This window comes from Thamnophis sirtalis, unplaced genomic scaffold, assembly GCF_051295495.1.
Source record: "Thamnophis sirtalis isolate CommonGarterSnake01/CBP01778 unplaced genomic scaffold, rThaSir2_p1.2 scaffold_7, whole genome shotgun sequence".
NCBI classification, from domain to species: Eukaryota; Metazoa; Chordata; class Lepidosauria; order Squamata; family Natricidae; genus Thamnophis; species Thamnophis sirtalis.
Window position 1 is genome coordinate 75,445,030 of NW_028261387.1, and position 12,632 is coordinate 75,457,661.

At 38.5% G+C, this 12,632-nt stretch overlaps 1 protein-coding gene across 2 annotated transcripts in view; it reads right to left on the reverse strand.

Moving 5' to 3' along the window:
* PREX1 (phosphatidylinositol-3,4,5-trisphosphate dependent Rac exchange factor 1) overlaps positions 1–12,632 on the reverse strand; it is a 228,898-nt gene that overhangs the window by 39,417 nt on the left and 176,849 nt on the right. For both annotated transcript variants that reach the window (XM_087720448.1, XM_087720447.1), the window contains exons 17-20: positions 11,400–11,492; positions 2,461–2,609; positions 1,804–1,889; positions 1,192–1,328 (exon numbers count right to left, since the gene is read on the reverse strand). In XM_087720448.1, coding sequence (XP_087576574.1) covers positions 1,192–1,328; positions 1,804–1,889; positions 2,461–2,609; positions 11,400–11,492 — 465 coding nt within the window. The remainder of the gene's footprint in view (positions 1–1,191; positions 1,329–1,803; positions 1,890–2,460; positions 2,610–11,399; positions 11,493–12,632) is intronic.

Genomic DNA, 12,632 nt, shown 5'->3' on the forward strand with positions numbered 1-12,632 from the left:
GCTCTCCAGATACAAGGTCAAATGACCGCATGTTCAGCAACCAGCCTGCATTTTCAGCCATTCGTAGCATCCCACATTTTTGCCATTTACTTCTGTTTTTTGGCAAAACTGGGCCATAGCAAATCATTGGTTTGCTATCAACTGTGCTTAACAATCACTTAATAACTGCCATAAAAAGGATTGTAAAAGTGGGTCAGTTTTATGGATAATTCTATTTACCACCATCAGCACTTATGGCCATGATGTCCACGCACCATTATAACCATTTGCTGAGAATTACCTGTGTTATTGCAATCTTGGTGAGGGTAAGGATTTCTCCTATGGTGGTTCTTTGATTAGGATGCTGTTTCTTTTCTTTCTCACTATTTCCTGCTTATCTGAGTATTCACTACCCTGGGCTGTTTATTTTCTTCTTTTGATTTTACCTTTTCTAAAAAAAAGTTATAGACATGGGATTTACCCTTAAATGTCTGCTGATGACTGAATTACCTGAATGCTTAGCTTTCAGAAACTCCCTTGCACCTTTGGACTTGGATTAGTCTACAATGTTGACAGTCTTTCCAAAATATAAACAACCAGCAAATTCCACTTCCTGGTGCATTGATGATGCTATTTCAAACGAAGCATCTGCAGAAAAACAGCCAAGCTCAAAGGACACAGCGAATCCAAGAGTTTAGCCCTGAGCTACAGTACATGTATTCCCTATATGTTCTACAAATTAAATTGTTAAATGGATACATGATATAAAAAAGATACACAGGTGGATTTATATGATGCCTGCAGAAACTAAATTAAGTCTCCTGCATTTGTATTCAATTTCTCTTGTTCTCTTGCTTCACCTTCCCACAAAACAACCAATATTCTTCATGGCGCCATCTGGAAGAAGAGAATAGCAAACCTCTGAATGTATTGTATCTGTCTCTGTACATTGCCAATCTAGGGCTTTGTTAGCAGGGTTTATCCCAGCAAACTAAAAGGGAAATTATCTGTTGTATCTGTCAGAATATTTGTGTCTGAAAGAAATATATATATTTTTTTACTTCTGAACAGCTGAAGAAAGGATATTAAAACATTTATTTAGCAGATTAGTTTCATCACAAAGTATTTTTTCTCTTCTCCCTTCCCAAATCATTGTAAGAAAACACACTATTAAAAAAACCCATCCCTTCCTTCACACACCTACTTACTCACCAGAAATTCTTGCTGCCTATTCCTATACGATGAAAAGTGATCCAGAACTTCAGTGTAATTTTCACTCATCACGTTATTTCCATTTACTTTCAGGACACATTGGCCTGGGTGAAGCCCCAAAGCTGCTGCTTCTGATCCTTAGAGGGCAGACAGGAGAATCTCAACAGATTTTCTCAATAACAGGATAGATAGATAATGTGTTTACATCTTCTACATATATATAAAAATGGCTGTGTGTATGTTCCAGCATAACTCTGGAACGCCTCAACCAAACTTGGTACACAGATGCCTTACTTTCTGGAAAAAAAATACTGTGGAGGTAAGACACCCTTAATACCGCTTGGTGTGTGTGTTCTGTTAAGATAAAGCCTGACGTCCTGTACTGGCTTCTACTGTACAGCGCAGTGGAGTTGCCATGGTAACAAATTCACAGTATTCCACAAGGGGGCTACCTCTGGTAAGGGGGAAAATCCAACATTAGAAATTATGTTTGTTCTGGATATTTTCCCCCTATAAATAAATACCCGGGCAATGCTGGGTTATCGGCTAGTAATATATCAAATACAATGTAAAATGTTGTGCTTTTCAGAAAAACACATATTCTTTCCTTACCTCTCCCCACAGCATGGACATAGGGTGGTGCTTCTCCGCATATCTGGAAACACAACTTGTCATTGAAATCTGGAATTTTGATAATCCTGCCAAAAATTAAGAGAATTACATATAAGACAAAAGTCGTGACTGGCAAAGTATGAATATTAAGTTCTGTTTAAGTTATTCCATGTCACTGAATATCTAGGAATATATTCTAAAGGGAATTAAAACTAAATCAATCGATCAATCACAGCTCCTAATATGCTGTTTATTATAAGTGAAACTACCAAAATTAACAGACTATCAAAGGTCAAATGAAAGAATAAAGAAATACTAATTATCAGGAACATGGTATCAGAAAACTCTGTTCTAAAGATGTTGCACTAGGGAATTATTTTATTATTGTTAAATATATGTTTTCCCCAATTCAATTTCAAGCGTATGTTTAAGCTATTAAGTCAGATTCATTGGATAAACCTTGTGTAGTCTCTTTTATGGTTAACAGAAGACTATGAGTCATGCTTTTGGAATCCAGATTTATAGGTTGTTCTCTGAATCAGGGGCACAAGATTATAAATCTATTGTGTCCATATTCACATGTGTTCTCTCTATCTCCCTTGGAATATGCTTCCCATACAAGAATCCTCTCCTGGCTGCATTTCTTTAGGATCTTACTCTTTAGATTTGGTGGCCACAAGAAGTCGAAGAGGACGCCGAGAGCAGAAAGACTGGTTTAAGATGGTCTCAACCTCTTGAAATGAACGCAGGAACACAAGGTCCTCATTCATGGAATAAATTTTTCGACCAACCTGCAAGCCCGCCATCTGAAATGATGTATAAACATTACAAGCTGTGCCACATTATTAAACATGTGAATGAAAAAGCAGAAGACAGTTAGTGTGTCTTTTCCCCCAAGTTTTGCTTTGGAGATCTCTATTTTCTTATAGAAAACTGAGACATATCAACAGGTAAGCTTATAAAAAAGAATGTTTACCAAATTCTGGTGCAATAAAAGTCTGATTAATGTAAGAAAACACAGGGTATACTCTAAAACATTCTTGATATACCTGGGCAAAGATGAGACAAATAAATAGCTCCCAAGAATAAGAACAGTAGGAACTATGCCTAAAAACATACACTGTGATAACACACTATGTTCCTGGCATATGTTCTGTTATTCTTTTGTCAACTGATTTGCTATGATGCACCTAATTGGAAGATTACCAGGAAATACTGGAGGTTAAGAGTGTGATGACAGAAAATAAAATCCAGAGATTAACATTGCAAGTATACTTTCATACTATAGCTAAAGAAACCTCAAGGACATGTCCGTGAAATCATCAGGATGCAAACTCAACTCAAAGGAGACTTTATCTAGGGAGAAGAAAACTACAAGAGTGACAACGGAAAAGATTTCACAATCAAAGCTACATTCTAGGTTTGGTATCAACTATTTTTCTTCAATTTACCAGAATAACTGCTATCTTCTTAGAAATCCTATACATAACTTTCAACAATTTACACAAAAAAAAAAAAACAATGCACAACCATACCAGTGGTTGGTTGCCTTTATTGTCACTCCTGTTTTGGTGATTGTGCATACATGCCTTCTGTTCATGCACACACCTGACTCACTGGCACAATACACTGCCCCTGTGACAACCAGCTGATTGTCAGGGCTCGTGCAGGCCCTGCCTACTGTGTGCATGTGCGCAATTTACCTTTTGCCATAAAACAGGTATAGACCACAGGCGGGCGGGTGGGCCAAAAGAGCCACCATAATGGTTTGCTCTCAGCTCCTCTGGGCCACTACCGGTTCTACTGAACCAGACCAAACCAGCAACAATCTACCTCTGAACCATACATTTAGTAAATAAGCTATGATGCATAAGTGTACAATAAATTTAGCTACAAACTGGAATTTCAAAAAGTGGCAGCAAATTTAAAACAATGCAATTAATTGAAATAGTTACTGTATTCCCTGTTTCAATTCCTAATAATCAGGTATAGTTAGCTGGATGTTGGCTTTCTATGTGAGCTTTTGCATGGTCATAGATCAAACAGTTGTTAGATGCTATTAAATTAAGTTTCAGACAGCTGGTTGTCAAATGTTTCCTCAAAACCGAGAAGTAAACATGTTTGAGGGAAAGCGCCTTGGTTTGTTTCTTCATCTTGACTGTCTGTGACTGTATTTAGTATGAAACACGCACAGATGAAATATACAAATAAATTCCATCAAACTTGACTTACTCAATCATTTACAGAGCTAACAATTTTCCAGAGTTGAAAGCATCTATTGACAAGGCAACACGAACCCAAAAATTCTGTAGAAGCCTGAAAAGGTACAAAGGTCTTCAGCTTCCAGAAAAAGAGGTTTCTAGATTATTTGAGAAGAATTAGGAGTGATCAAGTTTTGGATTGGGACATTTTTCCCCTCCCCATAAATTTAGTAACTGAGTTCTTGTGGGCTTGAGCACCTAATTAGAGTATAAGGATAGTCATAATGTTGCCTACGTTATTGCAAATATTGAATCACTAAAAATTATAAATTATTTTGACCATACTAAAGAATTTTATAAATGACATTACTACTAATTGTTATTGATGATACTAGTGCGTGAAATGTGACTCAGAACAGAATCTGCTGCAGCTTATGCTATATTTCTATCTGCATTTTATTGGTATTGTACTGTAATGTACTGTACTGTACTATATAGGAATTGCCACAAAGAAGAGGGAGTCAAGCTATTCTCCAAAGCACCTAAAGACAACACAAGAAGCAATGGATGGAAACTAATCAAGGGGAGAAGCACCCTAGAACTAAGGAGAAATTTCCTGACAGTAAGAAAAATGTATCAGTGGAATGACTTGCCACCAGAAATTGTGGTTGCTCCATCACTGGAAGTTTTTAAGACGATGTTGGATAACCGTTTGTCTCAAATGGTATTGGATTTCCTGCCAGAGCAGGGGGTTGGACTAGAAAAGCTCCAAAGTCCCTTCCTACTATGTTATTTTGTTCTGTTCTGTTCTATATTCATATACTAGCCAGTTTAGTATACTGGTTAAGGAGATTGTGAGTTCTAGTCCTGTCTTAGGTATCAAAGCCTAAGTCAAAGTGACTTTGGGCCAGTCAGTCTCTCTTAAATAAATGACTGCTCTTTTTCAACACACCAAGCTAATGAATTAAAGAGGGATTTTTGGATTGAACCTCTCATAGGAGTTTAGATTAGAAGAAAATCTGCCTACTGTAGTTTACAGGTAGTCCATTTGTTTAATGAATATTTGAAGGTGCAAAGGTACCAGAAAAAATGACTGACAATTGGTCCTCACATAACTGTTGCACTATCCCCATGGTCACATGATCAAATTTTAGGGGCTTGGCAGCTAGCATGTGTTTGACAGTTGCAGTGTCCCAGTCATGTGATCACCATCTGTGACCTTTCCAACGAGCTTCTAACAAGCAAAGCCAGTGGGAGGAGATGGATTTGCCTAATGACAGCTTAAGTCACTTAATAATTGCAGTGATTCAGTTCGTTGTGGAAGCACAGTAAAAGTCAGCTGTAGAGGCAGCATGGCTCACCTATGTCGAATAAGTAGGTGTGTGTGGGGGGGGGGGGTGGGTGGGTAGGTGGATAGATGGATAGATGGATAGATGGATAGATGGATAGATGGATAGATGGATAGATGGATAGATAGATAGATAGATAGATAGATAGATAGATAGATAGATAGATAGATAGATAGATAGATGATGAAAGAAAGAAAGAAAGAAAGAAAGAAAGAAAGAAAGAAAGAAAGAAAGAAAGAAAGAAAGAAAGAAAGAAAGAAAGAAAGAAAGAAAGAGGATCCACTTATAATTCTGATAATATTAAGTGGCAACAATATGCAGAAATTCAGAAAATCAGAAAGAATACTTTTTCAGAGAAATGTAAATGTCGGTTGTTTTCCAAAATCTTCTGAGTTGAAAAGTGAATTGTTGTCTTGTTTTCCTTTTTTAGATATTACCAAGAACCCCAACTAATTTGGGCATTTATTAATGTTGCACATAAATTAATGAAATAACTACTGACTACCCCAAGACCAATGCCAATTTATTATTTGTGTAGGAAAGCACATTGGACTAACATGCACATAAACAGAAAGAGCAATAAATTTGCATGGATTCTTTTCCTAAAGATCTACAAAAAAAGGTTATAGGGAAAACTGTCACTTTTGAAATCTTATTGGACGAATATTCATCCTTATGACATACGTAATATTTTGTGTGACTTTTCCTCTATAAAAAAGAATTATGTTTATTACTAAAAGGTGTCCCTTTCTACAAGAATCATATGCTTACATCTTATTTAATTTATCAGAAAATTGCTTCAATTAAGTTCAGAGCAGTATGAATTCTATGTGGAGTATGTTTTAAAATGTAATATTTGATACCAACAATGATCAAGGTTTTCTAAAGAATTTTGGATTTTTTTAGTGGGAAAAAAATACATTCCTAAAATTTTTCTCAGATTATTCTCAGTTCCTGGCTCATGGTTACCATAACCACAGTTATGCAAAACAATCAAAACTAGAGAATATAATATGCAATTATACAACCACCTATATTTTCTGTAACTTTTACTGGACTTCAAATATGTTTTCTGAAATGCATGAGGTACAAAAGATTATATAAATGAGTCTATATCTTATTTCTCTTATTATTCATATAGTGTCAATAAACACTATTTAATATGACATTTTACAATCCCATAAATATCACCAAGATTTTACAAGCCTATAAATATCACCAAGATTGTATAGCTCCCAGTCTTCAACCTGGAGAGCATCAAGCCACCAGAGGTTTTAACAAATGATTTTTACCTACTTAGCTAGTTCTTTTGCTTGATGCTTTGCAATCAAAACACAATTGAAGAATTGAACAAAATATTATTGTCACAAGATTTCAAGTCCTGGAAACAGAGCCAATGGTTCATAGCAAAAATTTAAGGAAAGGAAGCAAATATATTTTTAGAATGTTTTTTAAACCTTTTTTAAAAACACACTTGCCAAATTGTGTGCAACTATAGCCTTTTCTGTTTCCAACAAAACCCTTTTAATAGGTGACTGTCCTATGAAACTAAAATAATGATTGGTCAGCCAATAGTTCAGCTATTAAAATACTCTCTAAGCAGATACCATCAATCATGACAAAATAGATAATCAAGCACAATCTTCTCCAGCCAAATGACCTCTGGATGAAGTACATCTCCCATTAGTCCCACTCAACGTGGCCAATGTCTAGAGATAGGAACTGTAGTTCAGTCTTTCTACAGGATAATAGGTTGTAGTTGTAATTGTGCGGACAAGCACAATCATTTTACACAAACTGCTTGGGAGGCAGAATGCTGCCCTTGGGAAACTAAGCAGGTCTGGAAATGCTTAGCAAATAAAAAGATAACCATCCAGCAATTCCTTCCTTCTACATGAGAATATTTCATCTCAACACCTAATCAACTCCTTCAAACCAGTGACTTTTTAGTGAGACCAATGGGAGCAACAGCCAAGTAACCTTTGCAAGGAGAGGATCTACCTAGGGTTTAGTTCAGCATTTGAAATGATTGGTTTTTTAAAAAAAATATTTCAAGAGAGTCGAACAAATAATTTAGGTTTCATAGCAAAGGTCACATTTCCCCAAGCTCGTGGTCTCCAGGTGTTGGCAGGTAGTTTTTTTAAACTTATTATAGAATTGGAATACAGCATCTAGTTCTGGTCACAATACAAAAAAGATGTTGAGACTCTAAAAAAGAAGTGCAGAGAAGAGCAACAAAGATGATTAGTGGTCTGGGGGCTAAAACATATGATGAACGGTTGCAGAAACTGGGTAGGTCTAGTGAGTCTAACCAAGAAAAGGACTAGGGATGACATGATATCAGTCTTCCAATATTTGAGAGGATGTCACAGAACAGGGGGACAAAGCACTTGATGGCAAGGCAAGAATTAAACTTATGGAAACTAAGCAAAAAGAGATCCAGCCTAGAACTAAGGAGAAAGTTCCTGAGAGTAAGAACAGTTAATCAGTGAAGCAGGTTGCCTCCAGTAGTTGTGGGTGCTCCACAGTGGTGGGTTTCAAATTTTTTTAGAACCTACTATGTAGGTGTGGCCTATTTTGTGGGTGTGGCTTGGCAGTCATGTGACCGAGTGGGAGTGGCCAACTTGTAAAATGTGGTGAAAATCATTTAATAATGCTCTTATTTAGCAACCAAAATTTTGGGCTAAATTATGATCATAAGTTCTCTTTCTTTTTCTTCTTTCCTTCCATTCTTTCTTTCTTGTGTCTCTCTCCCTCTTTCTTTCTTCTTTCCATCTTTTCTCTTCCTTCCTTCTGTCCTTCGTTCCTTCCTTTGTTCTTTCTTTCCTGTCTCTCTCTTCCCCACTTACTTTCTCTTTCTTTCTTTCTTTCTTTCTTTCTTTCTCTCTCTTTCTCTCTTTCTCTCTCTCTTTTTCTCTTTCTCCCTCTTCCTTCCTTTTATTCTCTCTTACTCTTTCTCTTTCTTTCTCTCCCCCCCCCCTCTCACACACATACCTTCCAATTGGTGAAAATTTCTGTTTTGCCAGCTGGGAAGCTGGCAAAGAAGACTTGTTCTCCCTGCTGCCTGCAGCTCTCAGAGGAAGGAGGCAGGGAAGCGAGCCCCGGGCTTCATCTCTGCCTCCTTCCTCGAGAGTTGGCTCGGGGATGGCCAGCCTCTCCTGTCACTGCGCCCTTCACTCGCATTTCATCCGGAGATTCTGCGAGTGGGGCACCTTCCATTTCACCTCCCGAGAGAAGCTCGGGAGATACGTGCAAACAGCTACAACTTGAGGTTCCCGAGGAGGACACTGGACACTGGGGGTGGAGGTGGCGCCCGCCGCTGATCCTTCTGCTGCTCCCAGTAATGCAGGCTTCTTGAAGAGCATTAAGTTGCAGGCGCACAAGGAAGCTGAGTTTTGCCTTGAAGCTTGCTGTTTCAGCAACCTAAAAGGGACATTCTCCCAGCGACATCTCAGGCAACTTTCTCTCTTGCCGCACAAGGAAGCTGGGTTTTGCCTTGAAACTTGCTGTTCCAGCAACCCGAAGGGGACAGTGCGTGCCCTTGGGCTTGTGCAGAGCCGAATCCTTACCTCCTGTTCTTTAGCTGCTGCACAAGCCCAAGTGGCGTGCGCTGCCCTCTTTTCTCTTGACAACTGCCTGGTTAAAAAGAAGAACGAGGCTCCGCTGGTCCGAAGCCCATCTGCGGGAGGAGGGGTCCCCCTCACATTGCTCGTCTTCCCGGATGGGCTCTGGACCAGCGGAGCCTCATTCTGCCCGAATGTTTGAATCAAGGAGGCTGCAAACTCCTTTGCCCTCGGCTATGCAATCTCCTTTCATTCTCTGCTGCCCAAACGAGTGAATGAGGCAGATGGAGAATGAAAGGAGATCGCGTCGGGCAGGGGGAGCGAGCCAAGCGTTCCAACCAGTTCTAAACGGCATGGAAGATTTGTGGAACCTGTTCTACCGAACTAGTTAGAACCGGCAGGAACCCACCCCTGTTGCTCCATCACTGGTGGTTTTTAAGAAGAGATTGGGCAGCAATTCGTCTGGGATGGTATAGGGTCTCCTGCGTGAGCTTGGATTAGAAGACCTCCATGGTCCTATCCAACTCTGTAATCTGTATTTTGCATATAGACCAGGGGTGTCAAACTCACGTTGTCAGGTGACATATTGGGACCTTTTTTCCCTTCACTAAACCAAGCATAGGAGTGGCCAGCATGTGGCTCATCTGGCCTGTGGTCCTCGAGTTTCACAGCCCTGATATAGACATAACATCTGAATCCTTCTTTGGATTATAGGCAGCCCAGGATCCTCTTTTGTTTACTGAGCAATTTGAGGATATGAAATAAACAAATATACAGCAAGACCAGAGTTACACTGTACAAGTTCACTTACGGTGTAATAGTGCTGGTATCAAAGAGGGCTTATTTTTTCCACCTCCTCTGTCTCCTCACTGAACATCTCACATACACACACATCTCAAGGTCTTATTTGCTGAGACATTCAACATATGCTGACCCTTAAATTTCATTCCATACGTTTGTTTTCCACCATTTCAATGAAATTCCAGCAGGTGTCAGCACTTTGCTGATATTTTCTGAACTTCAAAAGATAAGCAAATCTGGCCTGGCTATTCAATAGGAGATCATTAGGCAATCTTAGATTTGGGAGACCAGACTGAAAAGTTGAAGGAACTGGAAAAAGGCAATAGCCAACTAGTTCCCCATTGTTAAGTAACTACATAAACATGTCCATATAATCATCAAAGTTGAATTTGATTCAAGGGAGCCTTTCTTATCTCAATATGATCTGCTGTGCAACTATATTCTCAATTATCAGTTTTTTGATCATCAGAAAATGATTATTACTACCATATATAGTATTTTAATTTCCAGCTGACACACTTTTTTCCCCTTAAGAGCCCTATAAGCATTTCAGGGAAAGCTGGTGATCAGGATCTCTTGTAGCATTTTATTTTTAATTTCAGAGCAATCAGAAAGGCTATTAATTTAATGAGGAAATAGCTCTGTAGGTGGGTTGTGGAATTAACCCTTTCATTTCACTCTCGTTTCCTGATCTTAATCCTTTCCCCTAAGATATTAATCGCTCTGCTGCAGAGAAAAAAGGCAAACCACTTGCAATGATTGAAGATTGAAACGCAGATTCATAGCAAATAGATTCACATTTGCAAAAGGGTACATTATTCTGCCTTTTGGTACCGTCGATGGGGTTTTGAAGTATTTGATGAAACTCAAATACTTTGGCCACCTAATGAAAAGGAAGGACTCACTGGAGAAGAGCCTAATGCTGGGAAAGATTGAGGGCAAACGGAGAAGGGGACAACAGAGGATGAGGTGGCTGGATGGCAGTAGGAACTGCCCCCCGTGGAGATTCAGACCCTCACCTCCCTTCAGGCTTTCCGTATAGCCGTTAAAACCTGGCTTTTCCGGCAGGCCTGGGGTTGACGAGTTCCCTTCCCCACTCGAATTGTGTGACTGTTGATTGTTTTTAAATTTTTCTCTGTATTTTGTCTGTTTGTGTTACCTTGTGTGGACTACCCCCCCCCCCCCGGGGTTGTTAGCCGCCCTGAGTCCCTCAGGGAATAGGGCGGCATATAAATGCAATAAACCTTTAAACCTTTAAACCTTTTAGGTGTGAGCTTAAATGGACTCCAGAGGATGGTAGAGGACAAGAAGGCCTGGAGGAATGTTGTCCATGGGGTCGCGATTGGTCAGATATGACTTTGCAACTAACAACAACAAAAACATTATTTTGGGCTTTTACTGTATTTATCACTTCAACCAACTTTCATAACTGGATGCCTTTCAGATATGAAGGCTTAGTGTTTGGGAAATGAATAGAATTTTAGCCCCAACATACCTGGAGAGCAGTTTACTGAATTTTTCTGCAAAAATGCTAGATCCGAGGGTGAAAAACCTTTCAGTACCCCAAAGCAATTTAATGAATCAGGGATTGTAGAAGGTGCTATGTGTTTTACCATTTCTTAAAAACATGAAACTCTGAAGTTTTATTTAGGAAGAAATAGTTACAAATCAGAAGTGCTTACCTCTGCATGTGAACCTCGGTGAACAGACTTTACCACAATGGCTTTATTCTTTTCTTCTATGTCAAATCCATAATCATCCTCTTCTGGAAGAACCTTAGAACAACATTAAAAAATAAAATCTTTAACACACAAGGGTTCTTTTTTTTGCCAAATAATAATAATAATCTATTTGGCTCCAAATAGTTTTGCTATTCCAATTCTTTCTTCCAAACTTCAACATCAACTAAAAACAAAATATTGTTCATTTCTTTCCATTACTTTCCATTACAAAATCAGTAAACTAAAAACTTACAGAGGAGAATCTTCTTCTTCTTTAGCCTTTAATGATACAGTTTTACTTATTTTTTTTCCTGAATGATGGAGATCTTTTTACTGAAGTGATTATTTGTTAAGAAAAGCTGCATCCGTACTTGTAGAAATGCAGGGTTTCAATTGCTTCTTGTTTCAGCTCAGTATGTACAACTGATGCTTTCAAGACAGTGACTGGCATACAGATCAGATAAAAGATAAAAAGGCTGAGAGCTAAACCAATAGTAGGTATGATAATTTCATGTTTGTACTGTGTCTTAATCATATTAAGGATTAGGACGGTTCTTAATCCAAATTATATTAAAAAACATCACTTCCTGCAAAAGCCTTTTTTTTTAGCTAAAATCTTTGGATGAAGGCCTGTTCTTCCCTGGTAATTAATTACAGGTATCCTGACTTAACAACCATTTGTTACCAACTGTTTAAAATTATAATGATGCTGAACAAATGGTAGTTTCTAGCTGTTAAGTTGTATAGCAGGGGTGTCAAACTGGCAGCACATGCAGGCCAGGCTCACTCCAGCTCTGCGAAGGGGAAAAACATTGCCAAACGTCATGTGACGGCAACGTGATGCCACGAGTTGGACACCCGTGTTCTAGAGTCAATTGGATCTAATGAGGAAACTCATTAACTTGATTTTTATTTGGAAAGATTTCAAAATTGTTTGAAAATGCACCAAATGATTTTTTTTTGTTTTTTCCCCAAAGTTATGACTATAATTCAACCGAATTCATGTGGATAAGCCCTCAGCAAACGTGCATTGTTGGAATGCTAACCAGAGCAAATCATTTATAAATATGATATACCAGTGATGTACTTAATACAAAATAATTCCGGCATAAATAAGCTTTGATTTTAAACTCCCTTCAAATCCAAAATAGACTTACACAAAGTTAGAATTAAATGTAATCTCAGCGCATTAAT